The 23,824-nt window shown below is 32.5% G+C and overlaps 1 protein-coding gene across 6 annotated transcripts in view; it reads right to left on the reverse strand.

Annotated features, from left to right (window-relative positions):
• Positions 1–23,824, reverse strand: part of LOC129750640 (GRAM domain-containing protein 2B-like) — a 126,487-nt gene that overhangs the window by 30,382 nt on the left and 72,281 nt on the right. For 3 of the 6 annotated variants that reach the window (XM_055745643.1, XM_055745639.1, XM_055745638.1), the window contains one exon: positions 11,855–12,001. In XM_055745643.1, the coding sequence (XP_055601618.1) occupies positions 11,855–12,001 (147 nt within the window). Of the gene's footprint in view, positions 1–11,854; positions 12,002–20,466; positions 22,110–23,824 lie in introns of those variants that run through there. The other 3 variants (XM_055745642.1, XM_055745641.1, XM_055745640.1) reach the window with 3 other exon arrangements.

A 23,824-nucleotide genomic window follows, 5' to 3' on the forward strand; every position in this document is an offset into this window, starting at 1 on the left:
AAGTTGACAAAAAATTGACCAAAATGACGATGACAAAATCGACAAAACTCACTAAATTGACAAAATTGACAAAACTGAAAAAATTGACAAAATTGATAAGATTGATAAAACTGACAAGATTAACAAAATTGACAAAATTGACAAAATCGACAAAATCGAGAAAATTGACAAAATCGAAAAAATTGACAATTTCCTCAAAATTCACAAAATTGACAGCATGGACCAAATTGACAAGATTGACAAAATTGATATGACAAGATTGACAAAATTGACAAAATTAACAAGATTGACAAAGTTGATTGAACTGGCAAAATTGGCAAAATTGACCCAATTGACCAAATTGACAAAAATTGACAAATCGACAAAATTGACAAACTTCACAAAATCGAAGAAAATTGACAAAATTGAAAAAATTGGCTAAATTGACAATGACAAAATTGAGAAAATTCACTTAATTGACAAAATTGACAATATTGACAAGATTGGAAAATTTGACAAAATTAACAAAAATGACTAAATTGACAAAATCATGAAAATTGACAAAGTTGACAAAATTGACAAAATCGAGAAAACTGACAAAATTGACTGAACTGACAATGTTGACAAAATCATGAAAATTGATAAAATTTACATTATTGACAAAATTGAAAAAAATTACAAAAATGACAAAATTGAAAAATTTGACAAAATTGACGAAAGTGACAAAACAGACAAAAATGACAAAATTGACTAAATTAAAAATATTGCGTTCTCAAAATTTTAAATGTTTTTAATTTTCAAAATTAATTCTACTGATTTTTTACGTTTCGGTATCGTATTTTACTCTAGCAATTGAAATTTTATCCAATAATTGTATCTATGCATTTGTTTCCATTACTTGAGAGGTTGAATTATTTGAAATACATGGTCAGGCATCTTTTTAAAAATTGTATTCTTAATTTTTATACCCCTTCCATTTTGAAGTTTCCATATGCTGTAACTACAAAAAAGAGTAAATTGAGTTAGACTATAATGTCATAGAAACGGGATCATACAAGATATTCCAGAATCTAGTCAATCAAAAATCTCCAATTAGTTGCAAATAATGTTATTGATATGAAAATTATCTATATATATATAAAAATGAATGTTTGTCTGTCTGTCTGTTCCCTATAGACTCGGAAACTACTGAACCAATCATCGTAAAAATTGGCATCTGAGGGTTTTTGAGGCCGGGGATGGTTTCTGTAATAGTCAAAACTCCATCCGACTTAAGGGAGGGTTGGCTTCCATACAAAATTTGTAGTTTTTCGAAACAAATTAAAGTCATGACATCCATTTTCTCGAGATTTTTTTTTCCTTTGGGCGGTTTGTTTTTCGTCTCCAAGGTCGAGGCGTCGCGAGCCAACGTCGCAAAAGGATAGTGACCATGGCATAGCATACTGATCAGTGGGAATATTTTGGCGCGTATTTCTCAACCAAGAATATTTTCAATGCAAGGGGTGGCGATATGAAAGCCTTGATGTGATTTTTTTTCTACTTGATTCGTAGCTCATTTGTACAGCACGTGGTTATGAATGACGCCTAGATGAGACCCAGATTGAAATTTTGCCGATCGAATAAAACATATAGGTACCTACATTTTTGTTTGCCAAAATCTGAAATTGAAAAGTCATGGCATCCATTTTTAGAGATTTTCTTTTATTTGAGGGGTTTGTTTTTCGTCTCTATGTTCAAGCAAACGCCGTCACAAGTGGATAGTAACTAAAGCATACTGTTCATTGATCGCTGGACTAATTTAACAAACAGGCGCCTGTTTCTCAACCAAGTACCTATGTTTCTTATGCACGTGGGGGCGATATGCAACCTAGATGTGTTTTTTCTTACTTAATTGCACGTGGTAATAAATAACGCCTAGATGTGACAGGATTGGTATTTTATCAATCGAATTAAAACCAATTGAAAGATTTGCAAAAATACTTCCATATTTAGTTCGTGTTAATGTAGGTAGCGTTCGACTTTTCATTCAAGGAACATTAGAACATATTCAAACGTTCAACTTTTTCTGTTAAAAAAAATTAAAAATTATGTTTTCTTCAAGAAATGGTTACTTCGGCCCAAATACACAACGGAAACGAATTTAGAAATGAATATGGGAGCTTTTTATTTCAAATAATTCTGAAAAAACCATCGTACTTTTTGATTACATACTAATTCAAGTACGTACTTAATATGAAAAGTGTTTTTGTGTTTCATGGCTGCTTAAAAGAGACTTTTGATCCGCTCCGTTTTTGAAAAGCGAGACTTTATAACTGATATTCAACTGGACGCAAAATTTGTATGAGAAATTTTTAGTAAACCCTTAAAGTGATAAAAACAATATTCCCTCCTGTCAACTTACACGGTGGGGCAAGGGCAAACGTCGAACTTTTAAGAAATTCATCTTCAAAATGATTCAATATGTCGGAAAGACTAGAAGGGGTATTCCGAATGTTGAAACTGAAGCGGATATTGACAATTCTTAAATGTCTTTGTAAATGAAGTTCATTCCCCTTGAACAGCATTCGTTAAAAGTGGAGTAACAAACATAAATTTATACTGCAGGAATACTGCAGATATATCATTGAAACTTGATAGAAAACAGGAATACGTATTAAATCCATTTTAAAGCCATTACTCTGACGCATCTGTAAATAAGCTTTGCATTAACACTTGCCCCAATATACGGGACAAATGTAAACTTAGAAATTTGATTGTGCCAACATTTTTAAATATTTGACTTTCGAAAAGAAAATTAAAAAAAAAACGCTGAGAACTTATTTAGTGATGCAACTGACATTTTTTTAAATATCTATATTTTTTGCCGTAGTAAATTAAAAAAAAAAAGAAATTCGCACTGTATTTAATATATAACAAATTTAATATATTTTTATAACCATAATAAGTGTTGTTTGGGAAAACTTCAAGCTATAATGACTCATGTCCACGAGTTTGGAATATGGCGAAACATTTTTTTAACATATTTTGGCGCAAAAAGGATAGATATTCAAACTGCTTCGTAGGCGAGGATGGTTAAAAAAGCTGTTTGAAAATGGTTATTAAAAATCCTTTTTATCATTTTTTTTTTTTTAATTTCTATAGCTTATTTTTTCAACTCCCAAAAATACCCCATCTAAAGCTTATCAGGAGCTGGAAGTGCTCATAATACAGAATATTAGGAATATACTCAAAAAACTGTCTCGAATCACGCTATTCATCGGTTTTAAAAATTCTATCTCCATAAAGTACAATTAGCAATGAATTCCAATATGCGAATCTTTTTCTTTCAATTAGTAATTTATGTAAACTCGAGCCGGTTAAATTTGCCTACCTTCTTCAAGCAGTGGGGGACAAAATTGGAAAAGATGGGGAGCTCTCATGTAAATTTAAGATAAAGAGCTTTTCAAAGAAGGGACCATATTTAAAAAGGTTTTTTTTGGGTACAGAGTACAAATTTCAGTTCTTGAAAAACGAGTTTAGAGATCAGGTTTTAGTAAATAATATATACCATCTTTGAATTGCAATTCAGAACTACAGCTGCAGCTCTCATTTCAAAGTTGTTGGTTCTGAAGAATGATGAGGTTTGATTTGAAAAAATGCTCTCTAAAATCTAAATTTGAATAAACTTTTACAAATTACATTTATTTTCGGAAGGTGTAGCAAAGCACAACGGGTCAGCTAGTGATAATATAAAAATACTTTTATCCTATTGAAAACTTTGAATCATTATTTTAGAGGAACGCAAGTTCATTAAGGTTTCTTACTCAATTTTTACCTCAAAGAAATAAATGCTAAGTTATTATTTAAAAAAAAAAATATTTATTTTCCTTGATTTTCGTAAAAAAAGACTCTGGAAAAATAAGATAAATTCTGTTATTGAACTTATTGGAATAATATTTTGAATTCAATGTTTTTTAACTAACCCGTATTAACGACAAGAATATGAAAAGATCATTAATCAAAACTTAACATCATAAAATGTCTAAATTTTATCAACATCACAGAACTTTTATACAAATTATAATATTTAAATACTTTTCTGATTGATAATATTGTTATGTTGAAACAAAATTTCCAACATATGTGAAAAAAAACAAAATACTTAGCTTCAATGTTTCCCAGAGACCAAAGGACATAAACTCCGAACGTATCTTCCCCGCTTAGTATGAAAAGCCGACATCAATCAATTTAACACCCTCTGGATCACGTTCTGTTCATCTGATGATTTCATGATAGTAAATCGATCTTGAATACTCTTCCTTCTCACATTTCCTAACTATTATAGGTATGCATTAAACTTTTTTTTGGTTCGAGAATCTTCAAAATTTTCCATCCGAAAAAAAAACACAACAATCATCCTCGGCCACAGCCTACCAAGTCCGTCGATGAAATTGAAACGCAAAAATAACTCAAAAACTGTTCTGCTCAGATTTCTCAATTTTTTTGTTCAGATTCAGAGTCCAATTTAATAAAAGAAACATACGACAGTAAATGAAGTTAACCATTTTTTTTTTAATTTGTGCATTAAATTATATAATTCATGCAATACATTCTCGGTACTTGAATAAGCAACTCCAGAATTAAAGACTTTTTTCATTATGTTCAGGTTAAAAAATAGTCACGAGTGTTTCTCTTCTATGGTTTCAAAAAGTAGAAAAAAATAAATTTTCATATTTTTTTGGAAACTCAGGAAATCAGGACATTAATTCATTGAGTGTGTACCTTCCTTAAACATACCGGTTTTATTAGTGACACTTTACCATCTTTAAACATACCGTTGTTCACGTAAGTACTTGAATAACAATATTTTACGTCCACATTATTAATTTTCTTAAAAAAATATTTTAAAGTATCGCCGTATATTCATTGTTTTAGACTATACATTAATCAATTGGTAATATTAATAGATGTAATGTCTAATGAAACATTTATAAGGACCATGTTGCAGGAATTGTCGACTTTTTCAAGAGGGAAAGCCCCTTACTTCTGAAAGCTTGTTATTTCAGAAAATGTTGAGGCAAACGTTTGCGGATGATTAACTGTTTGCAAACCTACGTGAATTCCACCGAAGAGGTTTTTTTCAAGCCTTGTAACCACTCGTTATAGTTGAAGTTCGGAATATCAGTCTTTCAAACGTTTTTTTCTACTTGAATGAACTGTTGAATCAAAAATGTGATCTGAATCTAAAATCGGAAATCAGAAATTTGAATTTAGAATCAAAAACTAAAATGGGAAACTGAAATCTGAAAAATCTTAATCTTACATCCTCAGTTGGAATCTTAAATCTGAATCTGAAATCTAAATCTAACTCTGAAATCTGAATCTGAAAAAATTTCGGTTTTTTTTATCGAAATCATATAAATTTGAATCAGGATCTGAAATAATAAATCGGTAATCTGAATATGGAATCGAATCACATCTGAAATTAGAACCAAAATCAAAAATTTGATTTTGAATGTTGTTAAAAAATATTCTCATCAAGGGATCATTTAGAATTAATACCTCTAGAAACTGATAATAAAGTAAACACAATCCTGTTTGCTTGAATTTATTTTTAGAAATTTACCGTTACCGGTGATAAGAGAAATATTGGAAAGGGCACCTTGCTTCGAACCCCAACTGACTATACTCACTAGCTTAACTTTACAGAAGGTGCGAAACTAAACACAACATTGCTGATGACCGTTTTTTTTGGATAACTTCAAAACTGACTCAAAAAACTGACAGGATTTCCCCTCGTGGGAATCAAATTTGACCAAATTATCGAGGAATGTTCCAGATAAAGGCATTTCATTAGTCAGCAGCAGTATTCTCAATCAAAATGCTGACAACGTGTTGTGAATGACGTATTGTTCGCGGCACATTTGATAAACAAATTTCAACGAACTGAAGAGAGTGACTTAATGAATTGTTGATTTCTAGTTCGTTTTTTTTTTATATAAAATTGAGTTCTTCAAACATATGCTAGTGAACTTTATTTATTTGTATTGTGTCATTTTGTTCATATTTGACGATTTAAACGAACAAGGTATTTTCTCGTAACATCTGTTAGCAACGTGCTCTGAAGATAACCATTACTTCTATTGAAATTTAAACAATCTTGAACTAATTTAATCTCAACCAAATCGTTATGGAGGTGCAGAAAACTGGTTGATCTTGAAATAGTCCAAATCCAGGAACTAAAATCGGCATAGATCTCCGTAATTGCAGATATAAACATTAATACAATGTTTACCCACCAATCACATGATATACTTGGTAGGGATGGTGTTGTTTTTCACTTTCTGTTTACAACTCGGATTCTACAATAACCACACACCGCCGGCAGTTTATTTGTTTGCCAAAACAAAATTCCACACGCGTGTAAAAATAAAAAAAGAAACGCCGCGGGTCGGCCGCACTTTTCTTTTCGATTAATATCGACGAACGAGAACGATTCTTTCTGCCAGGCCAGGCCAACAGTGAAAGTACCTGACTTTCCGACTGATGATGATGACTGAATGACTTTGAATGCGGAAACCTATCTGGAACTGTAAGGGGAATTTCGATTTCGACCACTAACCCAGCTCACAACTGACAGTAGAAAAACGGCCACTAAAATGCGTTCCCCTTTTCAGGGAAGTTCCTTTTTTTTCGCGCCCCAGACTGATAAGATAGAGCTTATCAAAACAGTGCGGTGCCCCTGTAACATCACTTGTTGATTGAGGCTTATGAATTTAGTATACAGTACACATAGAGGTATAAAAAAGGTTCCCGCTGCTAGCCCAAACCGGATGAGTGGAACCGCGATTATCTAGGGAAATTAATATTTCTGGCTAGGGTAAAGAATCCTATTTTCTGCCAAATCGTGACACGATATTAATTCAGGTTTACTTATATAAAAAAAAAATCACAAAACGGTATTAGGATTAAAATTCGGCATTTTACTCTACACTCAAAATTTAAGCAGCCAATTCCAAATTCAGATTTCAAATTTCACATTTCAGATTCAGAATCAGATTTCAGATTCTGATCTCAAATTCAGATTTCAGATTCAGATTGATTCAGATTTCAGATTCAGATTTCAGATTCAGATTTCAGATTCAGATTTCAGATTCAGATTTCAGATTCAGATTTCAGATTCAGATTTCAGATTCAGATTTCAGATTCAGATTTCAGATTCAGATTTCAGATTCAGATTTCAGATTCAGATTTCAGATTCAGATTTCAGATTCAGATTTCAGATTCAGATTTCAGATTCAGATTTCAGATTCAGATTTCAGATTCAGATTTCAGATTCAGATTTCAGATTCAGATTTCAGATTCAGATTTCAGATTCAGATTTCAGATTCAGATTTCAGATTCAGATTTCAGATTCAGATTTCAGATTCAGATTTCAGATTCAGATTTCAGATTCAGATTTCAGATTCAGATTTCAGATTCAGATTTCAGATTCAGATTTCAGATTCAGATTTCAGATTCAGATTTCAGATTCAGATTTCAGATTCAGATTTCAGATTCAGATTTCAGATTCAGATTTCAGATTCAGATTTCAGATTCAGATTTCAGATTCAGATTTCAGATTCAGATTTCAGATTCAGATTTCAGATTCAGATTTCAGATTCAGATTTCAGATTCAGATTTCAGATTTAGATTTCAGATTCAGATTTCAGATTCGGGGTGAATTTTTCGGCTATCAGTCAACTTAAATAGCAAAGACGACTATTTATTTAAGATCCAACGTTTCGATCCTTATAGGATCATCATCAGGGACTGTAATTTTATTATATGTTAACACAGTTTTATAAACTAGTTCACTTATTATGAAATCAGTTGGAAAGTGAAAGTGAAAACTGTGTGACAACTTTCAGATGCTGGTGAATATAAATCCAAAAATTGTAGGACAAAACGGTTTTTCAACCGCAAAACTTTGTACACAGTAAGTGAACACAACATTTATTCCAACAATATCCAAATTAATTTGAAAAATATTGTAACAGATATACAAGACAGCTTTATCTGATCAGCCGAATCAATCCAAAACAAAAAGACGACATTTTTTCGGTAAGCAATTTCATAATAAGTGAACTAGTTTATAAAACTGTGTTAACATATAATAAAATTACAGTCCCTGATGATGATCCTATAAGGATCGAAACGTTGGATCTTAAATAAATAGTCGTCTTTGCTATTTAAGTTGACTGATAGCCGAAAAATTCACCCCGAAAAAACATATTTAACAGTCGAAAATCGATACCGGATTTCAGATTCAGATTTCAAATTCAGATTTCAGATTCAGATTTCAGATTCAGATTTCAGATTCAGATTTCACATTCAGATTTCAGATTCAGTTTTCAGATTTAGATTTCAGATTCAGATTTCAGATTCAGATTTCAGATTCAGATTTCAGATTCAGATTTCAGATTCAGATTTCAGATTCAGATTTCAGATTCAGATTTCAGATTCAGATTTCAGATTCAGATTTCAGATTCAGATTTCAGATTCAGATTTCAGATTCAGATTTCAGATTTAGATTTCAGATTCAGATTTCAGATTCAGATTTCAGATTCAGATTTCAGATTCAGATTTCAGATTCAGATTTCAGATTCAGATTTCAGATTCAGATTTCAGATTCAGATTTCAGATTCAGATTTCAGATTCAGATTTCAGATTCAGATTTCAGATTCAGATTTCAGATTCAGATTTCAGATTCAGATTTCAGATTCAGATTTCAGATTCAGATTTCAGATTCAGATTTCAGATTCAGATTTCAGATTCAGATTTCAGATTCAGATTTCAGATTCAGATTTCAGATTCAGATTTCAGATTCAGATTTCAGATTCAGATTTCAGATTCAGATTTCAGATTCAGATTTCAGATTCAGATTTCAGATTCAGATTTCAGATTCAGATTTCAGATTCAGATTTCAGATTCAGATTTCAGATTCAGATTTCAGATTCAGATTTCAGATTCAGATTTCAGATTCAGATTTCAGATTCAGATTTCAGATTCAGATTTCAGATTCAGATTTCAGATTCAGATTTCAGATTCAGATTTCAGATTCAGATTTCAGATTCAGATTTCAGATTCAGATTTCAGATTCAGATTTCAGATTCAGATTTCAGATTCAGATTTCAGATTCAGATTTCAGATTCAGATTTCAGATTCAGATTTCAGATTCAGATTTCAGATTCAGATTTCAGATTCAGATTTCAGATTCAGATTTCAGATTCAGATTTCAGATTCAGATTTCAGATTCAGATTTCAGATTCAGATTTCAGATTCAGATTTCAGATTCAGATTTCAGATTCAGATTTCAGATTCAGATTTCAGATTCAGATTTCAGATTCAGATTTCAGATTCAGATTTCAGATTCAGATTTCAGATTCAGATTTCAGATTCAGATTTCAGATTCAGATTTCAGATTCAGATTTCAGATTCAGATTTCAGATTCAGATTTCAGATTCAGATTTCAGATTCAGATTTCAGATTCAGATTTCAGATTCAGATTTCAGATTCAGATTTCAGATTCAGATTTCAGATTCAGATTTCAGTTTCAGATGAAGATTTCAGATTCAAATTTCAGACTTCAGATTCAGATTTGAGATTTCGGTTTCAGATTCCTTTTAGATTCAGATTTCAGTTTCCAAATTCATATTTCAGATTTAGATTCAGATTAAAGATTAAGAGATGAACCAGCTGAAAGCAGAAAATCTCGTTAATAAATTAAAAAAAAAGATTCTAGTTTCAATTTTTAGATTCAGATTGCAGATTCAGATTTCAGATTCGATTCAGATCCAGATTTCAAATTTACTAGCTCTGATTGAGAAATAATCGAACATCTTTGATTATCAGTGGTTCTAATTCGTGATATAAATTTTAATTTGCGTTTGAGATGCCGAAAATTTCCTAGTATTGAATCCATGCATAATTCAACACACAAGTCACGTAAACTACTTTAAGAAATCTGCTTCTCATAGCATAGCATAGGGTGACTACACACATCTTGCATTGGCTGATACACGAGGTACAACTAATAATCAAGCCCAACGCAAGATGCCAAATGAGTACCGGGATTCAATACTCATTTCAAATATTACTATTGAGAATCAGTATGGTACCACAATGCACACCGTGGCAAATCAATGTAATCATGTAGGGATAGTCTGAACAGCTAAATACTATTCAGGCGCAGAGAAATATTATAATGTTCACAAATATACAAATAAAAATTTAAAGAGCTCACCAAGTTTGTGTTTAGTAGCTGCTGACAACCATGGGGTATAAAGGAACCAGTATTGCTACATCAGATCTTGAAAACTACCATTCTCTGTTCACGGTGACCAGTCCTTTTCTTGAATCTTGTTGCTAGCTTTGAAATTGTGCACCTTGATGTGGTGCAATTCAAAGCACTTGAAGTCTTTCAATTAATTTCGAATTTTTCGCTAGCTTGATTTTGGCAGATGAAAAAAAACACGTCTTTCTCAGCACACGCCTACTTCAATTCCCTCCTTTTAGAAGTCTGCTTCTCATCTTTTCATATTCAATATTGAGTCCTTAAAAAACTTTATTTAGGAAAAATGGAAGTTTGAAAGCATGCATCTAAGCAAATACAAAATTTTTGATTGCTTGAGTAATCAAGATAAAACCTACTTCGAAGTTTCAAGATCAAAGTTCATAATTTTTAGGATCTTTTGAATACCCATGTATGTTCAGATGTGTATTTACTCATAGTTTCCTACGAAGTTCGCCAGCGGAAAATTTACTCTTAAAAATGTATACATGTTTTGACTCTAATATCAGTTATCTTCAAATTCTTTTATGTGAGAGAAAATCCAGCCCAGTAGAAATTTTAAAAATCAACTGACTATAGAAATCCCAGTACATGAATATTTCAAAAATTATAAAAAAAAAATCTATCCCTTTTACTGGAATTTATTGATACTCTCAGATGGTTGGTATAAATAATTTTTATTTGAAATCTTCAATATTTGGAAAAAATAGCAATAGAACTTGGGTGAAGGACTGTCATTTTTAAGATAATCTATCATTGAACATCTGGTCACAATCGTCGCGACAAAACGAAAAAAAACAGTAAAGTTTAATGACTGTTATCAGTAATCACCTACCCACGGTGATTGTGATTGTGATAGACATTTGTTGATTCAAGGAGAGTTTGCAGTTTAAGTGCCTCAATAAAGTGAGCACAATGAGATCACCCAAACCCAAACACCTGGTCTTCCACAGTAAGTGCTAGGAGGGCTTTTCTGGCATCTGCACAGGTTCAATCGTTTTAGCGAGCACGTAACGGTAGGCAGCTGACTGACTGCGCAACTAAGCAAAGAAAGCAGCACCTGTGTTTTTAACATCCGGTGTGCTTATCATCCGAGCGGGGGTTCGCCCACACTTCGTGACGCAAAAGTAATGAAAATCTCTGGATAGAACACGTATCATGCGCGACGCTTCTCGTCTGGTGAATAACTTTTGAGTCTGACTTTTCCAAACTTTAAAGAGATTTCGTTGTTTGTTTTGATTCTAACCTATTTGTTACCAAATCTTCGGAAACGATCATCGAATTAAACCCCTGTCGACAATGCAGTTCAATGGCGCTCATTTATTTTTCTTCTTAAAAAATTTCAATTGAAATTCGGAATTTCATCTCAAGTAGTAAAACAAACATCGGCAATCCTTTACACAGAAAACTGGGACAAAAAACATTTTTCCTTACAAAAGTGAGCGCCCTGTGGTTAGTATAAGATGAAACGTAAATAGCTTTATCACTACATGTGTACGATAACGATGCATTTACTGGCTAGCGAGGTACAAACATATGTATGTAGATAATGTAGGTACTAACTTTTGTTCGCTCTTCCCAGAGCTATTGTGGCTTGGACTGCGTGACAGTTGACTGCCGTTCTGGAGGCTAGCAGCATCAGAGCTGAGCGGCTCAATTGTGGACGATAATGGTAGCGGACGGTAGCCCAGGCCAACGCTGCTAGTAGATCTGAAAAAAAGAAAGGAGAAAAGGTTTTATAGGTTATAATCTTTAACTTGTACTTATTCTTGGAAGTTTTAAAGAACTAAGAAAAAAAATGAAGAACAGTTCACGTTTCACGACTATCCAGTTAGCTTTTTGATTATCATCCAGGTTAGTGCCATAATGCCATAAGTATGATGAAATGAACCCTGTCATTAACTTAAAAGCTGTTACTTTCCATTCAGTTTTGTTTTTTGCTTTATCTCTAGCAAGACTCAATTAATCTGTGTGATGATGATGATTGAAATGAAACACTTTCAAACAAATTGGTTATCTGGCTTTCTAGTTCGCAGCGTTCTGCTTCTTCGTTTTAAGCTGATAATATTGTTTACAGTACCGTCTGTAAATGAAAATAAAAGGGCAAATCTCAATTCATTCTACACTTAGAACTGTTAAATCAACTCGGCGTTTTTTATGTCAATTTTATTGTGATGATCCTCTTATACAATCAACAACAAAAAGTAACAAGCGAGTTTGGAAGAAACTTGACTCAGAATTGGTTGCCTTCTTTTCAGAACTTGGAATAATCAATATGTGTTTTAAAGTTTAAATGGTTGGAAAATACCATTCATAGTTTTTTCTTCAAATTTTGACAAACATTTATGCAATTAAAAATTTCTAAATAAAATCGAAAAATTCTAAACATGAACGATTCTTACTATTTAGGTTTCACAAATCGTGCATTTAAATAACGTTCAACTTTTATGGTCGCAGCAAGCTAAACATAACATGCGGTATTATGACAACTACGAGAAAGGGAAAAATAATTTCCATACGCTGACGATTACATGTGAAAAAATCAATTCAAATCAATAAAAATATTGAATATTTCATATTTCACCCTAACGTTAAACTAATAATTTTTCATGAAAAAACAGTAGATGTGTATGAACATTGAAGTAACAATGAAAAATAAAAAGGAACGGAACACTGAAGCTCACTAAAACCATTTTTTTCCCTTCGCAGCACCAGCTATGAACGCCTCATAATCACAATTCAACATATGTTGGTGCATAGTTAAAACACGCAACTTTTGCAAAACGATCTCCCGCACGAACTTCGGAAGTATTAACTGTGTTTGATTATTGAAAATTTAAAATACATAAATTCTTTTATTAAATTTTTGATAAAATTTTCACAGCCGAAAAAAAACGCGTGTTGGCGCTCCAGTACACGCCTACTCTTCCCATATTTGATCAACCATTTAATATCACAAAACTGAAATCAAGTTAGAATGATTTGAAGCATAACTATGTATACACTGCCAGCCATAAGTTTAGGATCACCTACATCACAGAACATTAAAATTTTGTTCGGCGATGTGAAAAATACAAAGCCCTTTTGAATTTTAGAATACTCTTTAAAACTGCAGTTATCTATTCAAACAATTCGTAGAAGCATTATTATTCACTTTTACACAGTAAATTTTTAGAAATAAACTTGTTTTTGTTTAAAAACACAAGTAGTACTATTCTTATTGGGCACCCTTTTTTACATATTTTTGGTCCTGAACATCAATTGCTTTGTCCAAAAAAAGTAAACTTATGCTGGATTTATCCGTTAAACAATTCGAAACAAACTGTAAAAGAAAATTTTGATGATTTAAAATCATTCATATTTTAACAAGCAAAACACATAGTGGTACTTTTCTTATTTCGCTTACTGCATTTGGCAAAAAGTTTATGTTAACTTAATATGACTTTGACGTAGCATAAAGTTAGTATAATTCCAAAAAATCGCTCTTAAAATTTAAAACCGATACAAATTACACGAAAATGTTCGAGCTTCTATAACAATTTTGAATAATTTTCCTAGTCGGTATATCCTTAAAATTTCTAAATTTTACACTCTGCGAGAATGTTTATCAAATGAAAGAAGTTATGGAAATTTACGTTATGGTAAAAAAATTTAATTGCAGTAAAATTTTCCATTAGGGTGACCAATTTTCTAATAAGCGCTCCAGAAGCGTAGGACTTCTACTGACAGTTTAACCCCGTCTAACTTTCTTATTCTTCGTATAACATTGTAACAATTATTCAATGTGAACCCTAAATAACTAAATATTTCTATTGAAATTAATTTTTACGGCCATATCGGTGAATGTTATGTTCACATAGTGAGATCCTTTCAAGAATTGAAAATTATAGATGGATAGAAGAAGATTAGAAGAAAATTGCAGGTGTTGAAAATGACCGGGTAGAAATTTTTAAGAAGCATTTTCACCACATACTTAACTTTTGTTCAAGCACGGATCAACTATTTCGAAATGTTAGAATCGGACAGGCTTGAGTCTAACACAAACATAACATAACATTTACCGAAAAGGCCGTAAAAATTAATTTCAAAACAAAAATCGCGGTGATTAATCTTAATTAATAAAACTACATTTTTCTTTCGCGGAAAAATTCACACAAGTTTTTTTTATTACGTACAACTTTTGTTCAACGAAAAACTTTATGGTTCAAAAAACATTTTTTATATTTTTTTCAAAAGTTGCATACCCAAGCAACCAAAAGTCCCATATCTACTTAAGCGCATGCCTCCAAAGTTCGAATTTCGCTGAACAAAGGTTCTAAAGGGAATTGGTACCGTAAAACGGGGTAACTTTCATCACCGGGGTAACTTTTAACATCAATGAATTTTTCCACATTCCCAAGCAACCAAAAGTATCGTTAACCTTCCCATGCCGTTCGCAAAATATCCGTTTCGGGGAAATTTGAGTTGTAGTTTGATTTCGTTCTCCTGGCTGTAAATGTTAACCGATTTTGATGATATTATATTCATTGTGTAGGTAATTTGTTCTTAATAATCAAAATTTTAAAATAAACTCGATATGTATTACCAAGTTATCAGAAACTGGTTCAGAAAGTAAAAAGTCCGAAAAATCAATTTTATTTTTAAAATGCTCATAACTTTTGACAGCTTTTCTGTATTTAAGTGTTTCATTAATGTTTGAAATCGTCAAGAATCCATCTATTCGACAGTGTATAGATATGTTGGGGTCCAATGAAAGTTTTGACCGCAATCTCAGATCTTCCGGTAGAAAAAAATCTAACTTAAAAAAACGATATCAATTTTTTGCTTTGCTTAGCTGTATTTCATTTCCCAATGAACCGATTTTCAAAACTCAAATTTCAATTTTTTGACGTTAATTTGATCATTATTTTCATAGAACATACTTGGTCTGTCAAAACTCATAGTTCTTCAGTATATTGGAATGATGTTAACCCTCCAAAGCCGTTCGGGTCAATATGACCCGAAGCGCACATTTCAAACATCTTTATCATCATTCCAATATACTGATGAACTGGTAGTTTTGACAGACCAAGTATGTTCTATAAAAATAATGATCAAATTAACGTCAAAAAACTAAAATTTGAGTTTTTAAAATCGGTTCATTGAGAAATGAAATACAGCTAAGCAAAGCAAAAACTTTATGTCGTTTTTTTAAGTAAGACTTTTTTCTACCGGAAAATCTGTCATAGCGGTAAAAACTTTCATTGGACCCCAACATATTTATACATTGTCGGATAGATGGATTCTTGACAATTTCAAACATCAATGAAATAATTAAATACAGAAAAGCTGTCAGAAGTTATGAGTATTTTAAAAATAAAATTGATTTTTCGGACTTTTAACTTTCTGAACCAGTTTCTGAAATCCTGGTAATACATATCGACTTTATTTTGAAATGATGAGTAATTAGAATAAATTACCTACACAATGAATATAATATCATCAAAATCGGTTAACATTTACAGCCAGGAGAACGAAATCAAATAACAACGCATATTTCCCCGAAACGGATATTTTGCGAACGGGGAAGGTTAAAGAGATTTTAAATGTGCGCTTCGGGTCATATTGACCCGAACGGCATGGGAAGGTTAAAAAGGTCGAACACAGCTTAATCAGCATAATCAATGTGCCGAAGTTCGTTTTATTCAGCCCAAAATTTAAGTTCTTATTGAAACTTTGAAGTTCCATTAAAGATTTGAACGGCCTTCTATTCAGCCCACAAGTAAATGTTTAATCAGCAAAAAAAAATTCTTCTCTCTTCTCTTACTTTGGTCACAACCAGCCCATGTGGTGCTGCTGGTTTCTCGGCATCCATCTTCATTCCTCCCATCACCTCCCTTAATTGATTTTACTTAATTGGTTTGTTTTTAACTTTGTTCGATACATGCCAGCACGCACGCCAGTTCTGCTACACAATTATTTGATTCGCTTACTCAAGCAATCAAATAACCTAACGGAAAAAATTAGTCCTGGTACCAGATTTGAACCCGATCCTCCGAGATGATAGCCAAACACGCTGCCACGACGCCACGTCTAGATGTTGTCTTGCCGGCAGCTAAAATTCGAAGTGATTATAAGCTTCCTAGAATACCCTCAAGTGCAGCCAGCGGCCAGCAGCAAAGACGCATGTTGATTATTACTAAGAAACATTACGAAACGGCGTATAAATCAATCATCCGCCAAAATAATATCGGGTTTTAAGAAATGGAATTCCATGCTTATAACTGTTCAGCATAAAATTATACAAATCCTTGAGTTTATCTTGATATTTAATTAATGAATTGCTTCAACTGACTTTCAATGTGTGTAAAATTCGTGGTAAGTAAATACAGTTGGACGAAATTTTATAAAGACAAAATATTTACTCTTTTCAAAAACAATCATTTGCGAGTTAGCTTTAAGTTGTTTTGAGTTGAAGTTTCAATATAAATTATACATTTCAACAATTTTCAAGCTCCAAAAAATGATTAATTTATTATATGCCCTTTTGTGATGTTCGTTCACATTTCATATTCATGAAATGGCGGCCATGTCTCATAAAAGGATATTTGAGGAACATTTTGGAACTTAGAGTCTATAGAAGGCTATTTGAGACCTAATTTGTAACTTTTATTCTGAATGATGCGAATTACATGTCACAAAAATGGCTATTTGAGGAACTTCTTGGAACTTGAAGTTCACAGAAGGCTATTTGAGACCTAATTTGTAACTTTTATAATGTGTGGGTGCGATTGACATGTCACAAATAAGGCTATTTGAGGAACTTCTTGGAACTTGAAGTCCACAGAAGGCTATTTGAGATCTAATTTGTAACTTTTATACCGTGTGGATGCGAATGACATGTCACAAAAAAGCTATTTGAGGAACATTTTGGAACTTCAAGTCCATAGAAGGCTATTTGAGGAACCTTTTGTAACTTTCATGCTCACATTCGAGGAAATTCGGTACCAATTCCCTTTGGAACTTTTGTTCAGCGAAATTCGAACTTTGGAGGCACGAGTTTAAGTAGATATGAGACTTTTGGTTGCTTGGGTTATCATCTATAACTTAGTCTATAGTTTAAAGTTTTGAAAACTGTTTTCAGTTTGTTGAAGACTGATAAACGTTTTGCTTTAAAAAAAATCTAAGATATATTTTGGTTTAAAATTTCTTAGAAACTTCGTCAAATTCCAGAGTTTTCGTAGTACTGGAAAAAACTTTTAAAAAAACTTATGTAACTTTTTCTCAGAAGTCAAAATTAGTCGATATCATCGAGAAAGTAGATCTTTGCAATAAAACCTTTATTTTCAATATATTTGGAACATTATACAGTCTCTTATCATTGCACAGTGGTGCAGAACATCAATCTAGCTGTTCGAAATTAATAGTGCCTAGGGATGAAAGATATACATTTAATGTCTTCAGCAACATTGTTCAGTTTTACATGGAGCATGTTCCAATATTAAATTTTTTGCCGAGGGGTCCACCGATAGCGAGATAAAAATGCTAACTTTTTTGTTTTTCAAATAAGGGCTTTGATGTCTTCGGCAAAGTTGTTTATCTGATCAAAATACATAATTTTGTTAAATATGTCAAAGTCCTATCACATCACCCTTAGGAGTTACAGTCAAAGTAAAAAAATCTCTTGAAAAATAGATTTTTAAACCTGGCGCGTTATAGATTGAATAAAATGGTTAGCTGCCTTTGAAACATAGTTGTAACAAGCTACGATCTACAATTATCTCATACATTATGATGGGTTCAGAAGTTGCTGAAGCCCTATAGAAAGCATTTAGTGTACTTTATTGGCAATTTTGGAAGGTTCGTCCATAGAAAAGTGCACTTTTTCGCAGCACCCCCTTTTTGTGATTATTTTTATTCATAAGCGGAACCATTTCCATTTGAAATTAGCGGGGAAATCGGTGGAACTAGTAGAGATTTGAATGATGGAAAATACACTTTTAATATAAAAATTACCTATTTTACCTATAGGAAAAATGTTGAAAACATTTAAATTATCAATAAAGTGTTGCAGTTTTCTTTTATATGTTTTGTTTTATTAAAAGACATATAAATTCGATTTTTCAAATCGTTTAAACTCGAAAAAAAAATTATTGGAACAATTCTGTTAAATTTGGTAGAGCACTAAATTAGTATTTGATATCATATAAATGAATAATAGAACCGGTTTTGCCACTACAATTTAAACCGCTTCAACCGGTTCCAAGTAACTGTATCTAAGTGAACATTCGCAATGTAACAAACAATTAGCTTTTGTCTTTTCGTTGAGTTATAAGTTTCCTCTCGCGGACGTAACAGTGCCTAAAAATCGATTGAAACATTTTTAATGTATAGTTTATGTTACGATTTTCCTACGAAAAATATTTTTTTCATAAGAAAAAAGCATTTTCAATCATACAAATCTCTACTAGTTCCACCGATTTCCCCGCTAATTTCAAATGGAAATGGTTTCGCTTACCATTTAAAATAATCACAAAAAAGGGGGTGTTGCGAAAATGTGCACTTTTTGATGGACTACACTTTTTGATGGACACTAAATGCTTTCTATAGGGCTTCAGCAACTTTTAAACCCATCATAGTATAAGAGATAATTGTAGATCGTAGCTTGTCACAAATTTGTTTCAAAGGCAGCTAACCATTTTATCCAATCTACAACGCGCCAGGTTCAAAAAACTGTTTTTTCAAGTGATTTTTTTTACTTTGACTATAACTCATGAGGGTGATGTGATAGGACTTTGACATATTTAACAAAATTATGTATTTTGATCAGATAAACAACTTTGTTGAAGACGTTAAAGCCCTAATTTTAGAAACAAAAAAGTTAGCATTTTTATTTCGCTATCGGTGGACCCCTCGGCAAATTTTTAATGTTGGAACATGCTCCGTGTAAAACTGAACAATGTTGCTCAAGACATCAAATGTCTACCTCATCATCCCTGGGCGCTATTAATTTCGTACAGCTAGATTGATGTTCTGCACCACTTTGCATTGTTAGTTAAAATTTATTAAATAAATTTCTATCTATTTCCAAAAGATAGCTTGAATCTCATAAATAAGAGCTGCTAGAAATTAAATGAATATTTCAATTCAACACGCCCAAACCAGTTAAAACCAGTTTTTTTTATTTTTTGCATTTCGAAAAAATGTGAATTTTGTTGCCATTCGCTATCAGAAATTGATCCTTCATTTCAAATTCAAGGGCAATGAAATTAGAGTTCCAAAAGCGCCAAACATCAGAATCACAAATCATAATTTTATTTCAGAATAGAATCTTATTAAAAAAAAATCTCCAAGCTAAATTCGCAATGAAAAATGAACTTTAGTGTTGATAAAAATCACGATATTTCCGGATCACCATTAAGAAAAATATATCAGAATTATACTAAAATATCAAAGTTTTAAATTAGTTTTAGATTCGTAGCAATGAAAATCAAAAACTTATTTCAAATATTTGCTTTTTCGAGCGTGAGGTTGCAAATGAGAATAATATCAATTTCGTTGTGTTAATCTGGCGCTTACCTTGATATGAAGAATCTCAGATCATTGAAAGATATTCTAAAATATTCTTCTTTTCAACAACAAGTGCATGATGTACTTTCATCTATAAATTTATAATTTGATATGAATTTAAATGAACTTCCGAAAAAAGTTGAAGCTTTTCGTTTATCAGTTTGTAATTTTTTTTTCGCTTATGTTATTTTTTTAGTCCTAACACTTTTGTGTCATTCGCGACTTAATATCAGCAATGCAGTTGGAGGACAGTTATCAAAAACATCACTATAGTACTCGAACTAATGGATAAGCACGTTGCTAAAAAATCAAAATAGAATGGAGCTTACCGATACGGTTTCTGTACTTATACTCTGATTGGCAAACATTATCAATCTAATAGGTAACTCACACAAAGTGTTTCAGTATTACATTTTTCGATTCACCAAGCAATTTTCGGCAAATTGTAAATAAGCTTTTTGTTTACCATGTGATATTAAGTTTTGCGTCAACAATATCTTATCTTGGTCAAATAGATGTACATATGTATAGGTAGATACAACTCGAATTCATGATTGCGACACTTATGCGGTTGTCATATTGAGGTAGAGCGCGATATTCGTACTAATTAATTATGAGTGTCATACCTAGACTTTCGCAACATTCCAAGTTTTCCACCCAAGGAAGCACCGTGACCGATGCCTCCCGCCGTCGTCCTAGGCACCTTGTTCGTCGGTGATCCTTCCGACGTATTAATTTTTCCATTTCGGTTACCAACTGCGGCTGTCGTCGATCCGGTAGTTCCTTGTACAAGACACAACATTTTGCTGGTATCTGGGATATGTTTCGGTATGGGCTGGAGGTAGAAAGTTACCACCAGCCGTAAAAGAGCGAGACGTTCGTGCTCTTGGCCTTTTGCTTCTGTTCTTTTATGGCTCCAATCGGCAAATGTAGGTAAAACCCAGACCCCGAATCCTGGTCCACACGGTCCATTACACTTCAGCAGTACGACACACCATGATATTATTATTGCCACCAAGTTTCGCTGATGATGGCGCAGACAAGCCACAAGTACATATGTTTGTATGTATACTCGAATTCTGCATGCAGTGATCCGCTACTTTTTTAAGGCTTCTCAGAAGTAGGTAGGTACACGTTTTGTTATGCCACTTTCGTTCGGATTACGGGCACCTGTTGGACCATTATAAATGCCGTTGCCGGCACCAAACAGAAAAGCTCATGAATAAACGATTCCATTTCCATCAATAATTGCTGTCTGTTTTGTTAACACACGATTCCCCAGAGCAAAGACGCAAACTATCCCATCTGTTTGTTGGGCAACGTTAAGGCTCGTTTTCCATTCCACTTTTCACGGACGAAATGTCAAATCCCAACACTGCAGCAGTAACATTTGATATAACATATGATAAAAGCCGAAACATGTTTGAACCATTTAATTCAATTAAGTTATATTAATACCTTTTTACAAATATTTAACACCTGAAACTAACTCTACGATACTGTAACCAGAAATCAATACCCAAAAAACGTTGTAACACATGAATATCCATGCATTGGGGTAACTCACTTTAATCACATTAATGCCCCGGTCAAACTACACACATTCTCAAGCTCTTTTATTATTTTGGAATCAAAACACGTGTTTATATGTGCGCAACAGCACATACGTATACCAATGTTTAGCGTAACTTGATTAGTAGTATCCAGAACAATTCAAAGTAGGAAAGCCCAATTTCTAGATTCTGGTAGAAGATTCCTCCTACAAAATCGAAGAAAAAGTGCCAATCCAGAGCAAAAATTAAAAAAAAAATACAATGGTTTTCAAAATAGAATTTTAAACTGATACTCATGAAATTTGATTCTGAGATCAACATTCCGGATTATATATTTTGAACCCAACATTTTGACATCCGTCTTAAATCTTGTTGAAGTTGTGTACATTTCGTTCAATATTCATTATGAATTTTTGATCGTTTATCAAAGATCGTAGATAGATGTACAAATCTATGATGAAATATTTTATTGAGGTGGTATATTTTATTGAGAATGAGTCGCTCAAAGATGGTATGTATCTTCCGGTAAAAATTTCAAAAGGTGAAATCGTTGTTTCTCAAATGTGCAATATAAAGACTGTTCACGAAAGAAAATGGACACTGGTTTTTTTATGGTTAAAGTTAATATTTGGAAAAAAATAAAAATTCAGTTTGAAATATCGTAAAAAAATAACATTTTAACAGATGTATGAGAATTCAGAGCCTTAAGCTTAACTAAATAAACTCGAGTTTTCTAAGGTGTTTTCTTCTGTTCCTTGTTTCTCTAAGCGTATATCAATTACAGGCCAGTGCCTTTTAATATGTCGCAGTTTGAGTTTGAGACATTTTAGTGAATTTCGATATTTGTCGATAAAATTTCTTCTTCTTGGTTCAGCGATGTGAAAAATACAAAGCCCTTTGGAATTCTAGAAAACTCCTTAAAATGCAGTTATCTTTTCAAATAATTGGTAGAAGAATTGAAATTCACTTTTACACAGTAAATTTCTAGAAATAATCATGTTTTTGTTGAAAAACACAAAAGGTACTATTCTTATTTCGCACCCTTTTTTTTCATATTTTTTGTCCTCGACGTCAATTGCAACGTCCAAAATAAGTAAACTTTTGCTTGATTTATCCGTTAAACAATTCAAAATACATTGTAGAAGAAAATTTTGGTGATTTTCAATCATTCATATGTTAACAAGCAAAACACATAGTGGTACTATTCTTATTTCACTCACTGTATGAGCAATTTTTTTTTTAATTTGTAAGAAAAAAACACACTTTTCTTGAATTTTGGAGGCGAGCGGCAGCTTCCTCTTTATTTCGGTGTCTTGTTTTTTTTTCACCCAGATTTCGGTAGAAATAAGGTTTCCTATTTATTTTGAGCACTGAAAATTTCGCACCCTTCGACACTTCAAACCATTTATTGAAAAATAACTTTTTCGCACATAATTTGTGTAGAATTGATTCGCCCAACGATGAGTTAACTCCACCTTTGCTTGTCTCAATCCAATTTTTTCACCATTCTTTAACGTGGATTGCTCAAAACAGAGTTCAATAAACAGTTTAACATAATTTTAACAATTCTAGCTTGAGGTTTCCAGACTGCCTGGTTTTATCCGGGTTTGCCCGGATATTTAATACAAAGTTTGACAAAAGTCCGGCCCGGTCCGGTTGCCCGAATTTCATTGAAAAAAGCACGGATTTTATTCGGATTTATTCCTTTTATTTGCCAACAAAAAAAAATTTTTTTCTTGTAATTTTTTTTTTATTTATGCGTCCAAAATGAAATTTTTGGAGCAAGTTTTATAAAAATAATCTTAAACAGGTTTTGAAAGTCTAAAATACAATTAAAAAACTGCTGATTAAAAAAAAAATCAAGTTTTTTTTTCTTGATTTGTGTTAATTAATTCGTGGATTTTGACCAAATTTGCCCGGATTTGTCCGGCCTGGGCACGTGCTGATAAAATTGAAACCTTTTCTAGCTAGTATTATTACTTAACAGTAGGTTTACGGACTTTTAAGTTTAGCACTCCATAGAACATGAAAATTAACATACAAATTTACAATTTTAAGTCTTGAACTTTCTTGAAGAGTAATTTTGTCGTTTGTGAAAAAAGTAAGAGAAGGTTCTTTTGGTCTTTTTCTGCAATCTGTAAGAGCAAGTTCACTGGTGTTGGGAAAAAGTGGTAGAAATTCTGACATTTTGAAAATTTTACCATGCAAAAATGTTTTCAAGATCTTGGGGCGTTGTATTTTTTTACAACACTGTTTCTATTTCAGCCGTATGTGATAGAAATATTGCTATTTTTGCATCACAGCATGCGAAAATGTTGTAAAAAAAACTAGAAGGCCACAGATCTTGAAAATGTTTTTGCATGGCAAAATTTTTAAAATGTGTCGTAAGTGTCGAAATTTCTACCACTTTTTCCCAACACCAGTGAACTTG

The sequence above is a fragment of the Uranotaenia lowii genome, chromosome 3, assembly GCF_029784155.1.
Source record: "Uranotaenia lowii strain MFRU-FL chromosome 3, ASM2978415v1, whole genome shotgun sequence".
Taxonomy (NCBI): domain Eukaryota; kingdom Metazoa; phylum Arthropoda; class Insecta; order Diptera; family Culicidae; genus Uranotaenia; species Uranotaenia lowii.